General features: G+C 36.6%; 1 protein-coding gene across 1 annotated transcript in view; it reads left to right on the top strand.

Annotated features, from left to right (window-relative positions):
* The window catches only part of TTC21B (tetratricopeptide repeat domain 21B), a gene marked incomplete at its 5' end in the record, with an annotated part of 88472 nt that overhangs the window by 47487 nt on the left and 19196 nt on the right, over positions 1–21789 (top strand). Inside the window, 4 exons of the mRNA XM_079710729.1 lie at positions 3260–3366; positions 7418–7606; positions 12295–12405; positions 13343–13424. Of these exons, the coding sequence (XP_079566855.1) occupies positions 3260–3366; positions 7418–7606; positions 12295–12405; positions 13343–13424 (489 nt within the window). The remainder of the gene's footprint in view (positions 1–3259; positions 3367–7417; positions 7607–12294; positions 12406–13342; positions 13425–21789) is intronic.

The raw sequence follows: 21789 nt of genomic DNA, 5'->3' as shown, positions 1-21789 counted from the left end.
TGAGGATTACAGAAGTGAATGAAAGTTGTGTCCCTCTCCCACTCTCCAGAGAAAACCACGTCCTGATCAATCTCCCTGCCCCTATCTCTCACACACTATTACATAACACTTTTTTCTACCAAAAAGGAGTCATATTATACTATAGGTCTGCAGTATGCATTTTTCATTTAATAGCCTCTCTTCATTTTGGCAAATGTAGCACTTTAAAATTTTTTAACATAGGTAGTGTATTTTACTGTACGTCAATATCAAAATTTATTTGATGAGTCCCCTATCAATAGACATCTAGATAGAAGAAAACATTACTGAGATAGAATCCTTGTTTATATAGCACTATGTACTTCCTAGAATTGAATCTTGCTCCATTGTTTTTTCTTAAGGGTAAAAATGTCCCAACATTATGTAGTATTTATAGAGAAAACAAACTTTTAATTTACATTTCTTTGATGATTGATAAGGTTAAGTATTATAACTATAGATTGTATTTTCACTATTTCATTCATATCCTTTTTCTTAATCCTTTACCTATTATTCATTAATCTCTTACCTATTATATTCATGTTGCAGATATTTTCTCCCAGGCTGTCCTTTCTTTATCAAATTACTTTATCATTTCATTGGTCAAGTAGAATATTTAATTATCATATATAATACCTACCAGTCTTTTCTCTTTTTGACTTTTTAATTTCTTGTCATGCTCAGAAAAAGCTTCCCTAATCCTAACATTAAAAAAAGTTTTCTTATATTTTTCTGGGGTTTTTGTAATTTTAATTTGTATAATGGAGAATTTTAATTTTTATAATGGAGAACTTTAATTCACATACAACTTTTACTATAGATTTTCCCAAATGGATAGCCAATTATATCTCACTGTCATTTATTGAAATGCCACCTTTATCATATTATAAACTTTTTTTATACATTTCACTCTGATTCTGGGAATTTTTGTTTGGAGTTCCTTCCTTCTCCTCCCCTCCCCATTTTTATTTTTGCCAATACCATGTTTTCTGTGGTTTTAAAATATGTTTGGATACATAGATAAGGCAAGCCAACTCTAAATTTTCTAATATGTCTAAAATGGTCATTTAATTTAGCTTTGAAGTTGATGCTTAAATTCTCCTAATTTGAATGCATTTATTAATTCCGTAAAAATAATTGCATGAGTCTTGTCAGACCTTGCTTGAAACACTACAGATGGCCTAAATGTGGATATGCGTTTTTTAAAAGGTTGTAGAGGAGGAGAGATTCAAGTAGTATGTTTTACTTATATGGGCATAAGTATATTACATTTATGCAGTATAAATACTTTCATTTAATAATTTGCTGAGCACATCCAATGGTGTACTTAGATGCCTTTATGTGCATTTCATTATATGTTATTAATGCTCACATTAGTTTATGAGGCAAATAAAATTATGTACATTTTTAAATTAGCATCTAATACTCAATTTTCTTGAGTTATCCAGGTTCACCTAGCTGATATAGTAGCACCAGGGTTCTAAGAAACATCTTAAACTTAGCATGTTTGAAAGTGAATTCCTTATCTGCCTCCCCCATCTGTTCTATGTGCAGCCTTCTCTATCTCAGTAACTTCAGCCTTCTTTGTAGTTTTGAAGAACCAAAATCCTTGCCTTCACCCTTGCCCATAAGAAATCCTCTTGGTTCTGCCTTCTAGATACATTCAGAATTCTCCTGTGTCTCATTATTTCCACTACTGTCACCCTGTCCTAGATACATCGTCTCTTAGGTGGATTAAAGCAGTAGCCTACACCTGGTCTCCCTGTTACCCAATCCTCAACCCCACAGCTGGACACAGCCTTTCCCAACCCAGCAGCACTATTGGACCTTTTAAACAACCAAAGTTTGATCACACCTGCTCAAGCTCCCCCTTGTCTTCCATTTCTCTGAGTTAACCAAAGTCTTACAGTGGCTTACATGGCCTTCACACATGCATGCTGTTGCTCCTCTGACCTCTCCTTCCAGCCTGCTCTCACCATTGTCACGGCTTCCTTGTTCCTTGTACCACCTTAGAGCTTTTCTTACCTGTAAAATAGCAATTACAAAACCTGCTTCTCAGGTTGAGATTTTAAATAAATAATGATGTATGTAAACCACTTCAAACAGAATATGGCTCAGGCCATGCTGTCAATAAATGGTAGAAGAAACATCTTTTTGTTAATTATCTAGAGTTCTTTTATTACTCTTAGATTACAAAATAATAATACCAAATATTTAAATAGCACTTGACATGTACAAGACTTTAGTTGCTTTGCATATATTAGCTTATTTAATAATTTACTAACTTTTTAAATTTTACAGTAATCTTATGAGATAGGTACTATTATTTCCCCTATTTTACAGATGAAAGGGAGGCACAGAATAGATAACTACCTTGTTCGACTAGGACCTTGTTAACTAGAAAGTGATAAAGCCTAGATTTGAAATCAGACAGGTTGGCATCAAAGTCAGTGTTTATTATGTATATATGTATGTATATATATGTATACTTTATTAAGTTCTGTTATTTAAAAATAAATAGCAGTTATCTTCTTAATTGCATGTACCAACTACCCTATCTTGTTTTTAAATGACTTCAATAAACAGAAGTGCTTATACACTTAAGAATGGAAATTGAGGACTTTCCTAGTGGTGCAGTGGTTAAGAATCCACCTGCCAATGCCGGGTACACAGGTTCGATCTCTGATCTGGGAAGATCCCACATGCTGAGGAGCAACTAAGCCCATGCATCACAACTACTGAGCCCGTGTACCCTACAGCTCGTGTGCCGCAACTACTGAGGCCTGTGCGCTCTAGAGCCCACATGCCTAGAGCCTGTGCTCCTCAACAAGAGAAGCCACTTCAATGAGGAACCCATGCACTGCAACAAAGAGTAGCCCCTGCTCTCCACAACTAGAGAAAGCCCATGCGCAGCAACAAAGACAGATAAACAAACAAAATAATTAATTAATTAAATCTTTAAAAAAAAAAAAGAATGGAAATTGAAACTCTTCTCTATGTTGTTATATTGTTATCTCTTGTATGTCTAAGAAAAGCCTCCAGTTCTTTAACTTTTATTCCAGCCAGTTTTTATCCTAAATCTTTTTTTTTTCCAATTTGGCCATTCTTCAGTTAATTTACTGGACCTTTTTAAACTTTATTCACTATTTTTCAAAATCAAATATAAAAACTTGTAGAGAAATGTAAAGATTTATTTAAAATGAATTATTATTTTTTCCCATTATATTTTATTCTTTCATAGTAAATGAACTGTCAGCTCTCATGGATGATGGACGTTCTCAAGTTCTCCTAGCAAAAGTTTATAGTAAAGTGGACAGACCTGGTGATGCAGTTACTTCATTACAGCAGGTAAACAAATGCCTTTGTTTGTTAGGGGTTAAGGGTGGGTGATGGTCTCAGAAGGAAATATGCCACACGTAAAAGGAAGACAGTCTTTTGGCCCAACTGTCATAGAAAATAAGTCAAATAGAAATAATGATTGAATGCCAGTGGATTGTACTGTTTAAATGTATTGTTGCTAATTATTATAACAATTAGGGAAGGTTGATATTTTTAATCCTGTTTTATAGCTGAGGGAGCTTGGTTTAACAACTTGTGTGAAGTCACATGACTAGTGTCATAGGCAGGAATTGAACTCATTTTTTTCTTCTACTTATTTATATCTACTTTAATTTCCTTTAATGTTTTGTGGTTTTCAATGTAGAGGTTTTGTACACATTTCCTTAGATGTATTCCTAAGTGGCTGATGTGTTTTGATGATTTTTCAATTTCTAGTTTGCTAACAATTTTGTCTAATGCACTCTCTGCATCTATCAAAACGGTCATGTGACTTTTCTCCAGTTTTTTTTTTCTGTTTATTAAATTGATTGATTTTTGAATGTTAAACCATCCTTATAGTACTGAAATAAGTGTCAGTGTTGTGATTTTTCAGAAGACATTGCTGGAATTTAAAGATAGTTCCTAATATTTTGTTCAAGGTTTGTGCATATATGTTCATTAGAAAGGTTGGTCTCTAAGACATGCTATTTCTTTAATGTTTGGAACAATTCAGTATTAGCACCTTTGAGACCTTGAAGTTTCTTTGACAGAAGATTTTTATTAATAGATTCAATATCTCTAGATTTCAACACACAAAAGTGTGTGTGTGTGTTTTTCAGGCAATGTCCAATAATATTTTTTTGTTCAAGTTGTGAGTGAATGGAGCTCACACTGTTAGATTTCTGTGACCCCCATGTAAGCTTATGATTTCATTAAGATATGTAATCTTCAACAATGTAATATCTTACCCTTAATTATTGGTATGTTTTATCCCTGTTTTCTGAATTATATGATAAAGGAATGGCACCTAACCTGAGGTTAGCTACCATTAGCTAAAAGGAAAGTGTAATTTTCATAAATTTAGACTTTCAAAACATTTTAGAAGTGAATTTGGCATATTTCATTCCATTATGAATATCATTAGTCTCAGTGACTCTGGTTGCATGAGCTTCTGTGTTCTGTGAGCAGACACATTGAATAACACTAAAAAAAAGGACAAACTGTGGTTAGACAATGCCAACAAACCAAACTCAAATTCATTTTAAGTTTATATGTTATAGCACAGGGATTTTTCACCTTTCATAAAATTTGAAGAGCTATAATGTTCTTTCCAACTATAATATTCTTTGCATTCTGATCTCTGAAAAAGTAAATCTTTTTGAGGTACAATACAAACAATTTGAATTTGGATGCAGAATTACAATACAATTCAAATAGTGTAATCAAAGTGTTTGATATTTTAAATTCATTTATTCAGCAACCATTTATTGAGCTTAATTCTCCACATTATGGAACTTGGGAGTTCCATCATAATATTTTTACATAGTTGCTAAACATGAAATATGAAATATGTTTTGGACTTCCAAAATAACTCCACATTTCTTCATCCCTCTCTGTCATCTTTTAGCCTTATCTATGATTATCTTTTAGCCCAGACTCCTCCTAACTGATCTCCATCCTCTTATTGAACAATAGAGGTGAAAATCATTGGATCCATCTTCAAATATGTTCACCATGATAGGAGCCCGAAATTTTTGTTGAATGGCTGAAAGGAAATCATAGATTATTTTAATTGTTTAATTGCAGGAACAGTTAAAGGAAAAATCACTTTTAGTATATGCATTATCTTTTCTGTGAAAATAAAATCTAAACTAGAAATAAAAAACCTATGTGCCATAAAACACTAACAATTTTAGGACATTATAACTTTATATAGTTTTAATTAATATGTACAGATTATACTTGTGTTTGCTTCCTTCACTTAACATTCATTTGTATGGATTTTTCCAGTATAGCTCCATCTTCATCATATAAAAAGTAATGTGATATTCTGATTTTATTGGTATATTTTGCTTTGATGTGGTCTTCGGTAAGATATACAATAAGGCTATTGAAATAAAAAGGGAAAATTAAGAATTCTTTGAAATAAGATGTTTATATATATACTTTCTTCTACCCAAGAGTTTGATGGAATTTAGAAGAATATTATAATAAAGGAAGGGGGAGGGAAAAGTAATGGTGTTGACAGATCAGGGTTAATATGCTTATAAAAGACCATTAAATTTATTTCTGATAAAACCAAGGAAAAGTATAGGGAATGGTATCAATTCTTCAAGAAAATTTTATTCTATGTGAAAATGTTTTTTAATGATTATTACATATACTTAGAGAAATTGAGCATTGTTTTATGATATCTTTAATAAAAAATGAAAAAAACTTTTGCTCAAGATTCCCCCCCCCCCAATTATTTACCTTTAAGAAAATTGCAAGGTATCACAAAACCTAACTTATAAAGGTTTTTCTCTAGGAAGTTAAGCTCATGAGGTCCACCTATTTGACATTTAGAGATTTAGTTGATGCAGAGATAAAACTCACACTGTCTAGAGAAAGAAGTGCATATCTTTTAACCTAGTGCAACCATATAATTTATCATTCAAGCCAGAATACTTTTGAGAAAGAAAGAAGAATTCATAATTAAGCTGGCACAACAGGTATAAAAGGGTACTGCCCCTATTTAGACCGGTTGTTTCAGAGTTCTTTTGTGAGTGTGTGTGTGTGCACATATGCAAAACCGTGCACACTGGTACATGCATAATATAAAACATCAAATACACAAACATGCACATACCTCTATACTTATAAACACACATTAATATAACCAAAATTAAAATTTCATGAAACAGTGTTAACCTTTACCACATGCTATATATACAGTATTTTTTAATCCTTTCTCTTTCATTTCCAAAAGAATGCTTATCATGATGCCCTAAAATTTTATGACCTGTGGTTCCCCAAAATAATCAGCTTTAGACCATCTTCATCAAATACAATTTTTCAACCAACGTTTTGACAGGAGTCCCCAGAAGGGCTCGCTGTGTGTAGCATAATGTATGGCAGATGGTGGACATTTATTGTTCATTAAATGAATGCATAAATGCATGAGTGAATGATTAGCTCAAAGTTAAAGTTTATTATAAAGGCCTAACGCCTAGGAGTTCTCTGTCATGTGTTAAAGGAAGGTCTCGATGTTTCAGAAACCAGACTTGTGGGTGGGAAGGCTGATACTCTTCCAATTTAGCAAATTACTTTACATTCTTAGTCTGAGGAAGGCCCCTACCTCCTTAAGAGTGTCTATACCTAGTGTGGGACCAGGTATATACACCATCAATTGGTTAGGCATTTCCTTATCATCAGACATTTGGGTTGCTTCCAGATTTGTTTTTGTTTTGTTGTTGTTGTTGTTTTGTTTTTACAAAAGGCCATTTTTTTTTTAATAACAAATAACATGTCTCCTTTTTTCCTTCTAAGTGATGTCCTTAATACCTTCCCAAGAATGAAACAGCTAAGTTCAATAGCGTGTTAATTTTAGGGAGTTAGTATGTTTTACGAGGGTGCACCCCAGAAAGACTGGACTGATTTATATGCCATTGACAATATGTGGATGTACTTACTCCCTGAAACATGCCAGTATTTGATTCAATAACTTTAATATACTATTTTATTAATTTAATAAACATTTACAATTTTCATTTTTTAAATTACAACATGTAGACATCTTTTCTAAATATTTGTTTCATGGTTGCATTTCCTCCTTAGTGAGTTTTCCTGTGCATATTCTTATAACAGTGGGAAAAGATTCAGTACTTTTATAGCATTTTAGTTGCAAAGATAAGTGCATACTGGCTTATTTGCAAACAAGTACATTTTTAAAACCTCAGTTAAGACATTTTCTTTGGATCAGGCTTTGTTAGATTGAGGGCCATTAATGCTTAAATAAATCTGTAAAATTATGCTACATGTGAGTTACTGAGAATTGTTTAATTTCTTTTTAAAATTCCTTCTTATCCTTATATTTTTCTAGGCTCGAGAATTACAAGCTCGGGTACTAAAACGTGTTCAGATGGAACAGCCAGATGCAGTTCCTGCACAGAAACATTTAGCAGCTGAAATTTGTGCAGAGATTGCAAAACATTCTGTTGCTCAGCGAGACTATGAAAAAGCAATTAAATTTTATAGAGAGGCTCTTGTTCATTGTGAAACAGATAATAAGGTCAGTACTTTTATCAAATTTTAAGCACCTTATATTCCAGATGTCATCTAATTTCCCCAGATGTAAACTTCTTAACAGCTTATTTATAAAGATTTGAAAAGAAATGTAATAAAAATGCAAGTTAAAATATTAATATTGGTTTCAGAAATACTTCAAAATACATGATGCTTTAAATTAATGTTAGTCTAAAATTATTATGAAGTGATATAAAGTAAGTCTGTAAGCTCTTTTACATTCATCTGTGTTTTAATAATTACTTTAAAACATTTCTCAAATTCAAATAAATATCTGAATCTAGAGGATTCGATTCAGTTTACTAAACAGCTATTGTATTTTAATTGCTGTTTGGTGCTGGATATACAAAAGCAACTAGATTGAATCTCTTAACTTTAAATGGCACAGCGTGAGAATAAATGTAAAGATAACATTAGTGTAGAAAACTTATATACATGTCCAGTTTAATTTTTTTGAAAATTTTATTTTATTTTAATTATATTGGAGTATATAGTTGATTTACAATGTTGTATTAGTTTCAGGTATACAACAAAGTGATACATATATTCATTCTTTATCAGACTCTTTTCTCATATAGGTTATCACAGAATGTTGAGTAGAGTTCCCTGTGCTATGCAGTAGGTCCTTGTTGGTTACCTGTCTTGTGTATAGTAGTGTGTGTATGTTAATCCCAAACTCCTGATTTATCACTCCCCCCCAACGTTTCCCCTTTGGTAACCATAAGTTTGTTTCCAATATCTGTGAGTCTATTTCTGTTTTGTAAATAAGTTCATTTGTTTCATTTTTAAAAAATTAGAGTCCACATGTGAGTGATATCATATGATATTTGTTTTTCTCTTTCTCACATCACTTAGTATGATAATCTCTAGGTCCATCCATGCTGCTGCAAATGGGATTATTTCATTATTTTAATAGCTGAGTAGTACTCCACTGTGTATATGTACCACATCTTTATCCATTCCTCTGTCGATGGACATTTAGGTTGCTTCCTTGTCTTGGCTATTGTAAAGAGTGCTGCAGTGAACAGTGAGATGCATGTATCATTTTGAATTACGGTTTTCTCTAGATATACCCCCAGGAATGCAATTGCTGGATCATACAATAGTTCTATTTTTAGTTTTTTTCTAAGGAAACTCCATACTGTTCTCCATAGTGGTTGTACCAGTTTACATTCCCACAAACTGTAGGACGGTTCCCTTTTCTCCACACCCTTTCCAGCATTTGTTTCTGTTTGTAGACTTTTTGATGATGGCCATTCTGACCAGTTTGAGGTGATAACTCATTGTGGTTTTGATTTGCGTTTCTCTAATGATTAGTGACGTTGAGCATCTTCCTCATGTGCTTTTGGCCGTCTGTATGTCTTCTTTGGAGAAATGTCTATTTAGATCTTCTGCCCATCTTTTGGTTCGGTTGTTTGCTTTTTTAACGTTGAGCTGCATGAGCTGTTTGTAAATTTTGGAGGTTAATCCCTTGTCATTTGCATTGTTTGCAAATATTTTCTCCCATTCTGTGGGTTGTCTTTTTGTTTATGGTTTCCTTTGCTGTGCAGACACTTTTAAGTTTAATTCAGTCCCATCTGTTTTTGGGGTTTTTTTTCCATTGCTCTAGGAGGTGGATCTAAAAGGATATTGCTGCAATCTATGTCAGAGAATGTTCTGCCTATGTTTTCCTCTAAGAGTTTTATAGTGTCTGGACTTACATATAGGTCTTTGATCCATTTTGAGTTTATTTTTGTGTATGGTGTTAGAGAATGTTGTAATTTCATTCATTTACATGTAGCTGTCCAGTTTTCCCAGCACAATTTATTGAAGAGACTGTCTTTTCTCCATTGCATAGTCTTGACTCCTTTGTTGAAGATTAATTGACCATAGCAGCGTGGGTTTATTTCTGGGCATTCTGTCCTATTCCATGGATCTATATTTCTGTTTTTGGGCCAGTAACATACTGTTTTGATGACTGTAGCTTTATAGAATAGTCTGAAGTCAGGGAGCCTGATTCCTCCAGCTCGGTTTTTCTGTCTGAAGATTGCTTTGGCTATTCGGGGTCTTTTGTGTCTCTGTACAAATTTAAAATTTTTTGTTCTAGGTCTGTGAAAAATGCCATTGTAATCTGCTAGGGATTTCAGTGAATCTGTCGATTGCCTTGGAGAGTACAGTCATTGTGACAATATTGATTCTTCCAATCCAAGAACATGTTATATCTTTCCATCTGTTTGTGTCATCATTGATTTCTTTCATTGGTGTCTTATAGTTTTCAGAATTACAGGTCTTTTGCCTCCTTAGGTAGGTTTATTTCTAGGTATTTTATTCTTTTTTTTTTTTTTTTTTGTGGTACGCGGGCCTCTCACTGCTGTGGCCTCTCCCGTTGTGGAGCACAGGCTCCGGACACGCAGGCTCAGCCACCATGGCTCACGGGCCCAGCTGCTCCGTGGCATGTGGGATCCTCCTGGACCGGGGCACGAACCCTTGTCCCCTGCATCAGCAGGTGGACTCCCAACCACTGTGCCACCAGGGAAGCCCCAGTATTTTATTCTTTTTGATCTGATGGTAAATGGGATTGTTTCTTTAATTTCTCTTTCTGATCTTTCGTTGTTAGTGTGTAGGAATGAAAGAGATTTCTGTGTATTAAATTTTGTATCCTGCAACTTTACTGATTTCATTGATGAGCTCTAGTAGTTTTCTGGTAGCATCTTAAGGATATTCTATGTATAGTATCATCATGTCATCTGGAAACAGTGACAGTTTTACACCTTCTTTGCCAATTTGGATTCCTTTTATTTCTTTTTCTTCTCTGATTGCCATGGCTAGGATTTCCAAAACTGTTGAATAAGAGTGGCAAGAGGGGACATCCATGTCTTGTTCCTGATCTTGGAGGAAATGCTTTTAGCTTTTCACCATTGAGTATGATGTTAGCTGTAGGTTTGTCATATATGGCCTATGTTATGTTGAGGTATGCTCCCTCTATTCCTACTTTCTGTAGAGTTTTTATCATAAATCAGTGTTGAATTATGTCAAAAGCTTTTTCTGCATCTATTGAGATGATATGGTTTTTATTCAGTTTGTTGATATGGTATATCACACTGATTGATTTGCAGATACTGAAGAATCCTTGCATCCCTGGGATAAATCCCACTTGATCATGGTGTATGATCCTTTTGATGTATTGTTGGATTTGGTTTGCCAGTATTTTGTTGAGTGTTTTTGCGTCTGTGTTCATCAGTAATATTGGCCTGTAGTTTTCTTTTCTTCTGGTATCTGTCTGGTTTTGGTATCAGGATGATGGTGGCCTCATAAAATGAGTTTGGGAGTATTCCTTCCTCTGCAGTACTTTGGAATACTTTCAGAAGGATAAATATTAACTTTTCTCTAAATGTTTGGTAGAATTTACCTGTGAAGTCATCTGGTGTTGCAGTTTTGTTTGTTGGAAGTTTTTTTTATCACAATTTCAGTACTTGTGATTGGCCTGTTCATATTTGCAATTTCTTCCTGATTCAGTATTGGGAGATTGTATCTTTCTAAGAATTTGTCATTTCTTCCAGGTTGTCCATTTTGTTGGCATATAGTTGCTTGTAGTGTCTCTTATGATCCTTTGTATTTCTGTGGTGTCCTTTGTAACTTCTCCTTTTTCATTTCTAATTTTATTGATTTTTGCCCTCTCCCTTTTTTTCTTGAAGAGTCTGGCTAAAGGTTTATCAATTTTGTTTATGTTTTCAGAGAACTAGCTTTTAGTTTCATTGATCTTTTCTATTGTTTTTTAATCTCTATTTCATTTATTTCTGCTCTGATCTTTATGACTTCTTTCCATCTACTAACTTTGGGTTTTCTTTGTTTTTATTTCTCTAGTTGCTTTAGGTGTAAGGTTAGGTTGTTGATTTGAGAGTTGTCTTGTTTCCTGAGGTAGGATTGTATTTTCTGTAAACTTCTCTTAGAACTGCTTTTTCTGCGTTCCATATGTTTTGGATCATGATGTTTTCATTGTCATTTGTCTCTAGGTAATTTTTGATTTCCTCTTTGATTTCTTCAGTGATCCACTGGTTGTCATGGCCAGTTTTATAAACTAAAATGTTATTATTCTCAGATCTTGATAGATGATCAACATTTTAAAACAATACTCTAGTAAATGGCTAAATATTTAAATAAGTGATGTAGAACACAAGACAACCATGTTCTAGAATTTAAAGTTTAAGATTGGACGTTTTGAAATAATACAACTCTTTCAAATGTAAGGCAAAGATAATCTTTATTAAGTCATAACCAAATACGTACCTTGTTCAGTGGTGACTAAAGTAACTGGAATCATAGTTGTAAATCTGGAGCATATCTGCTTCAAGCTTTTTATTTTACAAATGAGGAAACAGGTTTAGAGAGGTAAAGGGCCCCATCATGGAGAAGCTTGGACTAGAATCATAGCTCCTAATTTAAGACCAGTGTTCTTTTCACAATGCTTTGTGTCTCTCTACTTTTCAAGTGAGGCACAGCCTGTTTTTCCATTTTTTTTTTCCAGTATAAGAGAAATTAGAGATGAGCAAACCTATAGTTTTCCTGCTTATCATGCTTGGCCTTTTTATTGCAATAACTTTCAGTCAAATAAAGTTTCATCTCTGCCTACACATTTTCCTGTTTCACTTTTTATTCCAAACATTTTCTGACTAATCTTGCCCTTCTTCTCTGTAGATAATGCTGGAGCTGGCACGATTATACCTGGCACAAGATGACCCTGACGCCTGCCTGCGGCACTGTGCTCTGCTTCTCCAGAGCGACCAGGACAATGAAGCTGCCACCATGGTTAGTCCAGGAGACTTCACTGCTGTAAAGGCAGTTGTGTTTTATATTTATCCCATGGGGCAGTTTCAAATTTTAACTGATAAAACTCATAGTAGATGAGATGCCTGGCTCATGTTGGCTTTTGGAAGAAATAATACTTTTAACATTATTAGTATATTTTACCAATAAACACCAAGACTCTCTTTATTTTATAAGAATGGTAAACTTAGGTCAGGCTTTTGCTTGCCCTTTTGGGCCTAGTTAATTTTTCTTTATGCTTGGTCAGGAGGAGTTCATGTGGTAAAGCTCTAATTTGCTAAAGACTAACTGTTATCAGTTTCAGTGGCACTTTCTGAGTTACAGAAAAAATTCTTCATGTATCATTTTAAGGTGTGTGTTTATTAAATAGAGTTTTGCTTTTCCTTCTCATTTTTACCTGGGTTGAGGTTTTTGGTAGCTTTTCAAACAGCTACATAGATGACAGTTTGTGAGGTTCATTTAATAATTTTACAAATGAGTCACTATAACTGAAAAGAAATATAAGACCTCTCCCTTTTAAAACACTTGTTCATTTTAAATTCCTTTGAAATACTTAAGGTTTCAGAATGTTCTAGGTTTTCTTTTAAAATCTTCTCGTTATTTTATCCAAGTGAGACACAGAGAGTGTGCAGTTCCCTTCAAGTTTCTGTTTTTAGAATAACTACTTTAAACATATTTTATGCTAAAAATACAGTTTTTGCAAACAGAGAAATGTTTCACATCCTTGATTATCTTCTGTTATACTGATCTCAGTGCTAATCTGCTTAAGGTGTACTTGAATTTCAAATGGCTTCGTTTTATAAAACTTTGCCCTCCTCATGTTTCTCATATGTGTTTTCATAGCAATCAATCTTGATAGGAATACTGTGCTTTGTAAAATATATGGCAATATTTTTAGAACCAACGTTTACCTTTATAGATGATGGCAGATCTCATGTTCAGAAAACAGGACTACGAACAAGCCGTGTTTCATTTACAACAGCTTTTAGAACGAAAACCAGGTAAATATCCACTGACTATACCTTCTATTGCAATCAACTCCCTTTCTCTTCTTTTTGGCTGTTATGCTGCTTATTCCACACCTGCCCTTGAGCAGCTGAAATGGTTATAAGAAAAGTGACTGGTCATTAAAGTGACTGGTCTCACTTTAAATCATGACCAGAGACCCCAGATGGGCCCTCGGATTCTGCCTGGCAATCCTACTATACTTCTCTAATGAGTTCACTCACTCCATCCCCCTTTTATACTTTCTCCTCTCCTCAAACCTCTGACACCCTTTCCCCTTTCCCCCTTTCTTGTCCTCAGCTAGAAACCTTCCCTCCTACCTCACTGAGAAAATGTGAGCACCTGGAAGAGAACGTCTCCCTCTTCCTGTCCCCAGGTTGGCCTGCTCCCCAGCCATTGTCCTCCCCAGGTCTGCCACCCCACCTGCAACAGCTGCTCCCTGTGGGCACTGGACGCCTTCCCTCCCCTCCTGAAGGGCTTTACTTCTGCTGTTCTGTCTCTCCTGTACCATCATTTTCTTCCCAGTCAGCACATAAATATGCTGTGACACCTGCCTGCTTTGAAGACATTAGTAAACAAAACCCAGCTCTTAAGTCTCCATTTACTCTCCCCTTCCAATTACAGCTCCATTTTCCACTGTAGCAAATTTCCTCTGAAGGATTTCTGTCTGCTGTCTTCACTGTCTCCTCCACTCCTGCATCCCAGGGAGGCTGCTTCTGCAGGGTGGCCAGTGCCCTCCGTGCTGCCAGACCCAGGTCTGATCCTCAGTTCTCTGCTTTCTGGGCCTGACAATGTACTTAGCACATCTTACCCCCTCCTTCATGAAAGACGTCTTTGACTTGTCTTCCAGGATGCTGGGCTTACCTGGTGTTTTCCCAGCTGACCGTTCTGTTTCACCCTCCTTTGTTAGATCTGTCTTCTCTTTATGACCTTTAAATGTCAGAATGTTCTAGACACCGTTTCTCAAACGTTCTCCCCTTTAATACCTTCACCGCTCTAGGTGACTTCATCCAGGCCCCCGGCTTTACGTCCTGTGTCCAGTCCCGACTCATCTACACCACTGCCTATTTGCATTCCCACTCAGCTGCCTAGGAGGCTCTCCAGCTTAACCTGTCCAAAACACAACACTGGGTCTTTTCCTTCCCTCCAGATCTACTCCTCCTCTTTTTCTCATTTCAGTAAATGGCATTACCATTTATCCATTTACTCCAGTCCCAAACCTTCTAGTGACCTTTGTCTCATCTTTTTTCTCATATACCACATCCAGTCTGTCAGCAAATCCCTGTTAGCTCTACCTTCAAAATATATCTAGAATCCCATCACTTTTACCACATCTACTGCTGCCACCCTGGTCATTTCTCACACAGATTACTGCAGTATTCTCATAACTCACCTCTGTTTCTATGCCTTGCCTCCAAATAGTTTAGAAATGCTTTCAGCTGAAAGTAGCGGATACCCTCCCCCACCATACTCTAGTGGCCTAAATAATTATGGTTTTTATTTTTCTCTTATGTTAAAGAAATTTAAAAGTAGATTGTGCCGGGAATGGCCCAGAGGTTCCACGGTATCATCAGGAAGTCTGAGTCCTTCTGTCTTTTTCTTCTACCATCATTAGCCAAACTTCCATTTTAAGTATCATGCCCAAGATGACCGCTGCAGCTCTAGGCATTGATGTTCCTGGATGGGGAAGGTGGAGGTGGGCCAAAGGGCATACCTCCTCAGTGAGTCATCTTTTCTTTCTTTTTTTTTTTTTTATTAGTTTCTTCTTTATAACAAAGTGAATACATACCTCCTCAGTGAGTCATCTTTTCTTTCTTTAAAACAAACAAACAAACAAAAAAACCTTTCTAGAAGCACCTCTGTAGCTGCAAAACAGAGTGGGAAATGTCATCTTCTAGCTGAACACATTGCCACATAGAATAAAATCAGAACTCTGATAGTGAAGAAGGAAGGGATAGTAGATATTAGGTAAGCAACAGCCCAGGCAGGTTAGTTCTTTGAGACTCTCCAGTTGCTGTTCCCTCTTCCTGGAGTATATTCTGCTTTATTCCACTCAGAACTTTGCTCTCATGCTGCCTCTTCCTGAGGGTGCCCTTCCCCAGCCATCGTATGTCAATAACACTTCATTGCCCTCCATCCTCTTATCCTGTTCTTGGTTCTTCGTTTTATATTGCATTTGTAAAACAAAGCAAAACAAACATTGTAAATAATAGATCATAAGCATCACGTGGCCAGGAACTGTGTCTTCACTGCTGTGAAGATTTAGAACAGTATCTGGCTGAGTATAAATATTGGATGAATAGAAGAGTGGGAGGAGAAAAGGAAAGAAGGGAGGTGGGAGAAAGGGGGAAGGGAAGGGAATGTATGTTATGTGTCAAAGTACTGGCTGAGAAGAGTTTGCGATCTCAGAGGAAGTCCTCGAGCTATCGTTCAGTTCTTCCAACCCCTATGCCTTGTCTCAGGATGAAGCCATGGGCAGTCAGAGCTGCCTGGGTGGGGCAGCATGCACACAGAGGTGGGCATGCCTCAAGGAGGGCAGCTCAGAGAACCAGATACACTCGACTTGTTCCATTTACTAATGCTGTCACTCGCTGAAGTTTTGAATTTATAGAACAATCCCATCTGCTTACAAATAAAACATTCCTAATTCCTAGTTAGGGCTAAGATTAGAAGGGAAAAATCTTGTTCTTATGGTGATGTCAACACTTTTAATTTTTATTATTTTTATCATCTTTTAAGATTGTCTCGCACCTTTGGACTTCCTCAGGTCATGTCCCTCAGGTCATGTCATTTCTCACACTGTGTGTCTGACACTGTCTGTCTCACAATGTCTCCAGCTCATATTCAGATGTTATTTGAAAGAATGCTCTTAATTACTTTAACTTCTTACCTTTTCTGCTTACTCCAAGTCTAAAATATGGGCCATATTCCCACTTCATTTGCCCAAACCTTACTCATACTTTCTTAAGGCCTACGTTGTCTTCCTGCCATGGCTTCTCTCTTGGCTTCTATACTCTGTTTTGTCTTTTTTTCCTTCTCTGAACTACTGTTTAAGGTAATGCACGTAATATTTTCATTCTGACTATCTCAAGCTGTTCCCATATTGCAGCATTTCCCTCTGAGTCAGTGATCCAACCTGGTTTCTTTAAAAAACAGACCTCTTTCCTTGTGAATATGTTTAAGCCATTGGTGACAACAGTGCCCTCACATGTAAGATTTGAAGAAGCCCCTCATCTGTCACGTGAATTTTGTATCACCCAGGTTACTTGGCCCCGGCACTTTTTCCAAATACATAATAGTGGTGCTTTGGACTGTCTACTTAAAAACAAATATAAAGTGAATTATTTATCTATAAATTCAGTAGAACGACCTAGTACACCAGAAATACCAAACAACATACAACCACCAGCATCAGGTATATTTCCAGGCACATAGATGGTGCAAAGTAATTGTTTACTGGTTGAATGGTTCAATGAATGACTGTGAAATACCAAGTTGTTTAAAAATATAGAGTTTTAAGTAAACTTTTATTGTCTATGTGATATTTTGTTTTTAATCTTGCATTCTATGCTTTATTCCTAGTAGGATTTTGTAAACTTATCCACTAGTCAATTTTTTCAGAATTATTCTAAAATCTGTGCATCTATACTTACTTTGTCATGTGTTATAGGTCATCCTCAGTAGCACATCTTATACTTTAAGGCTATGTTTGAGCTTACTTCAGAAATGTACTGTCTAATTTGACTTAACCTAGCTAGTCGAAAATTCTCCATATAGATCTAATTACTGCTCTCTTGACAGATTACAAACCTTTTCTCTCTCAGAATCTCCAAATCATCCTGAGTTCTCCCCTTCCCTCACACTAATTGGTTAGCAAGTCCTATCAGTTCTCTCTGCTAAATAGCTAACTATCACATCCTGTCCATCTTCTCCTAGCCCACCACTCTAATGAAGAACTTTATTACCTCTCACTTGGACTAGTGCAGTTTCCCAGCTGATCTCACTCCAGCCTCTAGTCTCTTGCTGTTCCAGGCCATTGTAGGAACTATCATATTAATTCTAAAAAATCGAAAACTAGCCCTCTGCTTAAAATTTAGGATGAATTTCCAGGGTGAAGTCTAAAATGCAGCATTATTTTGATAATAATACACCCCAGGATTACCTTCTATCCGTATTTCTTATCCCTCTTCCTCTACTTCAGCATCCAGCACTCTCCATGCCCTTCTCAGCCCTGTCTTTGCACGTGCCACCTGCCCTTGAAATGCCTTTGTCTGCCTAACAAGACTCAAAAGTCTGATCCTCTGTGAAACCTCTTCTGCCTCCCCCAGGCAAAGTTAGGAATTCTGTGCATTGTAATTCCGTAGCACTTCATGCCTAATCACATCACATTATGGTTTTTCTTGATATTTTCTCACTGTTCATTAATAAACATGAACTAACTTTTCAGAATATAATACATTTCAGCTTTCGACAGATTTCTTAAGTGCAGAAATTTGCCTTCTGTCAGATTTCATGGTTAACCAAAAGACAAGTTAATGTAATCTAACCTATCAGTGGTAATTATAACTTCAACTAATAGTGAATGCATTTCAGTAATATTGTAAGGTGATAATTATTCAAGAAACTGGCCTCTCAAGGTTGACTTTAGATAATATCAGTAATATTATATATCACACACATTAGCAAAATCATACAAACAATTGGGGCCAGAAATTTCAACCTTTACTTCCTGTCTAATCCAATTTAGCTTCTAGATTCTGTGGCTTCATTATAGGGTGGTCATCCTAGTTCTTAACAAAATATTTGACATTATAGATATTACTATTGACGTTTATAGTTTTAAAGCTCTTTCATGCTTTTATTTGGTTTCCATGGCACTCTGAAGGTCAATGTTATAATCCTGTTTTAAGAAAGTAAGTGGTTCTAAACTCAGAGAATTTGAATAATGTGCTGGAATTCGCATAAAGAATAAGTAATATTCGAATCCTCTTTCTGAAACCATATTCTGATCGCACTCCTCTTTTTAGTGATACCAGAAGGCAGAGAGAACAAAATTTTGAAACCCAAGATTATGGGTCAAGAAAGGCAAATGGTGGGGGGGAGCGATTAAGATGGTGGAGTAGTAGGATGTGAAGCTCATCTCCTCCCACGAATACATCAAAAATACCTCTACGTGTGGAATGATTCTCACTGAATATCTGCTGCATGCTAGCAGAAGACCTCAGACCTCTGAAAGGGCAAGAAAATCTCCACATAACCGGGTAGGACAAAATTAAAAAGGAAAAAAAAAAAAAGGAATTGGGGATGGGACCTGCTCCCCTGGGAGGGAGCTGTGAAAGAGGAAAGGTTCCTGCACCCAGGGAAGTCACCTGATGGGGAGATCAGCCGGGACAGAGGGGGCGCTTCTGAGCCTCAGAGCAGAATGCAGCAACCGGTTTGCAGCAGCTAGAATGGAGAGAGACCTTCACACATGGTCAGTGCCACCACTCTGCACTCCCCAGCCTGAAACACACATCTGCCAGTGCTGGTGGGGGCTGGGTGTGGAACCTCAGGCTTCGGAGATCAGACCCGGTGAGAGGACTGGGGTGGGCTGCATGGAAACACCCTGAAGAGGCTGGAGTCTGGTGCAGCTGCACCCGCGGGTGTATGTACAGGAAGCCTGGGCTGCCTTAGAGGCCAGGCGCCGTTGTGTGGGTGGTGCGCAAGGGGAGGGGTGGGGCCCGCCATTACAGCTTTTTTTCCTGCGTGAGCTCTCAGGTGGCAAGACAAAGCCTTCCTGAGCTCCAAAAGCAATTGTGAGCCACCACTGTCCCCTAGGCTTCAGGACCAACTGTGAGCCACCACCGCCCCTGTACTTTAGGAGTGGTTTCAAGCACCAACTCCACCCTGCTGGACTCCAGGAGCAGTCGTGAGCCACCTCTGCTCCCACTGTGTGCTCCAGGGGTGCACGTGAGCTGCCACCACTGCTGAAAACCCCACAGGCCAGGCACCAGCTGCTGCATCTGTGCACCCCCTTCAAGGGGATAACGACCAGCACATATTGAGGAAAGCGGCGACAGGCATCCATACTAAAAACAGCCCTTGCACCCAAAATATTAAACCCACATGAGCTACACAGGGATGCTCCCACATATAAATAGCCCTCCAAGACCACAATAGATAACTGTTTCTCCTAAACTCACAGAATAAGAGAAATATAAATAAAATGAAGAAGCAGAGGAACCACTCCCAGTTAAAAAACCAAGAGAATTCCCCTGAAAGAACAAACAATGAAACAGATCTCTTCAGTCTAATAGACACCAATTTCAAAAAGGAGATAATGAAAATACTGAAGGAATTAAGAAAGGCTGTCGAAAGAAATGCAGAGTACTGTAAAAAGCAACTAGAAACTATAAAGAGGAACCAAGAAAAATTAGAAAACTCATTTGTCAAGACAAAGACTGAACTAAAGGTAGTGAATAGCAGAAGAAATAATGCAGAAGAATGAGTAAGTGACCTGGAAGATAGTATAATGGAAATCACCCAATCAGGACAGAAGACAGAAAGCCAAATAAAAAAAAATGAAAACAATATAAGAGACCTATGGGATAATATAAACCATGCAAATTTATGCATAATAGGGATTCCAGGAGGGGAAGAAAGAGAATAGGGGATGGAAAATGCACTTGAAGAAATTATGGCAGAAAACTTACCAAACCTAAAGAAGGAAACAGATACCCCAGTACAGGAAGCACAGAGGTAGAAAATCATCCACACACAAATATGACATCAAAATCAGCGATCATGAGAAGAGAGTACAAATACAGGATACTGAAAATGCATTTAAAATTAAAAGACTAGCAACTTAAAACAATCTTATTTATACATAGACTGCTATATCAAAACCTCATGATAGGGACATCCCTGGCGGTACAGTGATTAAGACTTTACCTTCCAATGCAGGAGGTGCAGGTTCGATCCCTGGTTGGGGAGCTGAGATCCCAGATGCCTTGGGGCCAAAATATAAAACAGAAGCAATGTTGTAACAAAATTCAATAAAGACTTTAAAATCGGTCCACATCAAAAAATCTTTAAAGAAAAAAAAAAAAACATGGTAACCACATACTGAAAATCTACAATAGATACACAGAAAAGAAAAAGGAATCCAAACACAGCACTAAAGTTAGTCATCAAATCACAAGAGAAGAGAACAAAAGAGGAAGGGAAGAAAAACCTACAAAAACAAATCCAAAGCAGTTAACAAAATGGTAACAAGACATATATATCGATAATTACCTTAGATGTAAATGGGTTAAATAGTCCAACCAAAAGACATAGACTGGCTGAATGTGTACAAAAACAAGACCTGTATATATATGCTGTCTACAAGAGACCCACTTCAGATCTAGAGACACATACAGACTGAAAGTGAGGGGATGGAAGAAGGTATTCCATGCAAATGGAAATATAAAGAAAGCTGGAGTAGCAATACTCATATCAGACAAAATAGACTTTAAAATAAAGACTGTTACAAGAGACAGAGAAGGACATTACATAATGATCAAGGGATCAATCCAAGAAAAAGATGCAATGATTTTAAGTATATATGCACCCAACATAGAAGCACCGCAATATATAAGGCAAATAGTAACAGCCATAAAAGGAGAAATCCACAGTAACACAATAATAGTGGAGGACTTTAACACCGAACTTTCATCAATGGACAGATCATCCAGACAAAAAAATGAATAAGGAAACACAGGCCTTAAATGACACATTAGACCAGGTGAACTTAAATGATATTTATAGAGCATTACATCCAAAAGCAGCAGAATACACATTCTTCTCAAGTGCACATGGAGCATTCTCCAGGACTGATCACATGCTGGGCCTCAAAGCAAGCTGTGGTTAATTTAAGAAAATGGAAATCATATCAAGCATCTTTTCAACCACAATGCTATGAGATTAGAAATCAACTACAAGAAAAAACTGTAAAAAACAAAAACACATGGAGCTTAAACAATATGCTACTAAAGAAGCAGTGGATCACTGAAGAAATCAAAGAGGAAATCAAGAAATACCTAGATACAAATGTCGACAAAAGCACAATGATCCAAAACCTATGGGACACAGAAAAAGCAGTTCTAAGAGGGAAGTTCTAGCAATGCAAGCTTACCTCAGGAAACAAGAAAAAGCTCAAATAAACAACCTAACCTTACATCTAAAGCAACTAGAGAAAGAAGAGCAAACAAAACCTAAAGTTAGTAGAAGGAAAGAAATCATAAAGATCAGAGCAGAAATAAATGAAATAGAGTTGAAGAAAACAATAGAAAAGATCAATGAAACTAAAAGATGGTTCTCTGAAAAGATAAACAAAATTGA

The sequence above is a fragment of the Hyperoodon ampullatus genome (assembly GCF_949752795.1).
Source record: "Hyperoodon ampullatus genome assembly, chromosome: 8".
Classification (NCBI taxonomy): Eukaryota; Metazoa; Chordata; class Mammalia; order Artiodactyla; family Ziphiidae; genus Hyperoodon; species Hyperoodon ampullatus.
This window is presented reverse-complemented; position numbering and strand designations above follow the sequence as displayed.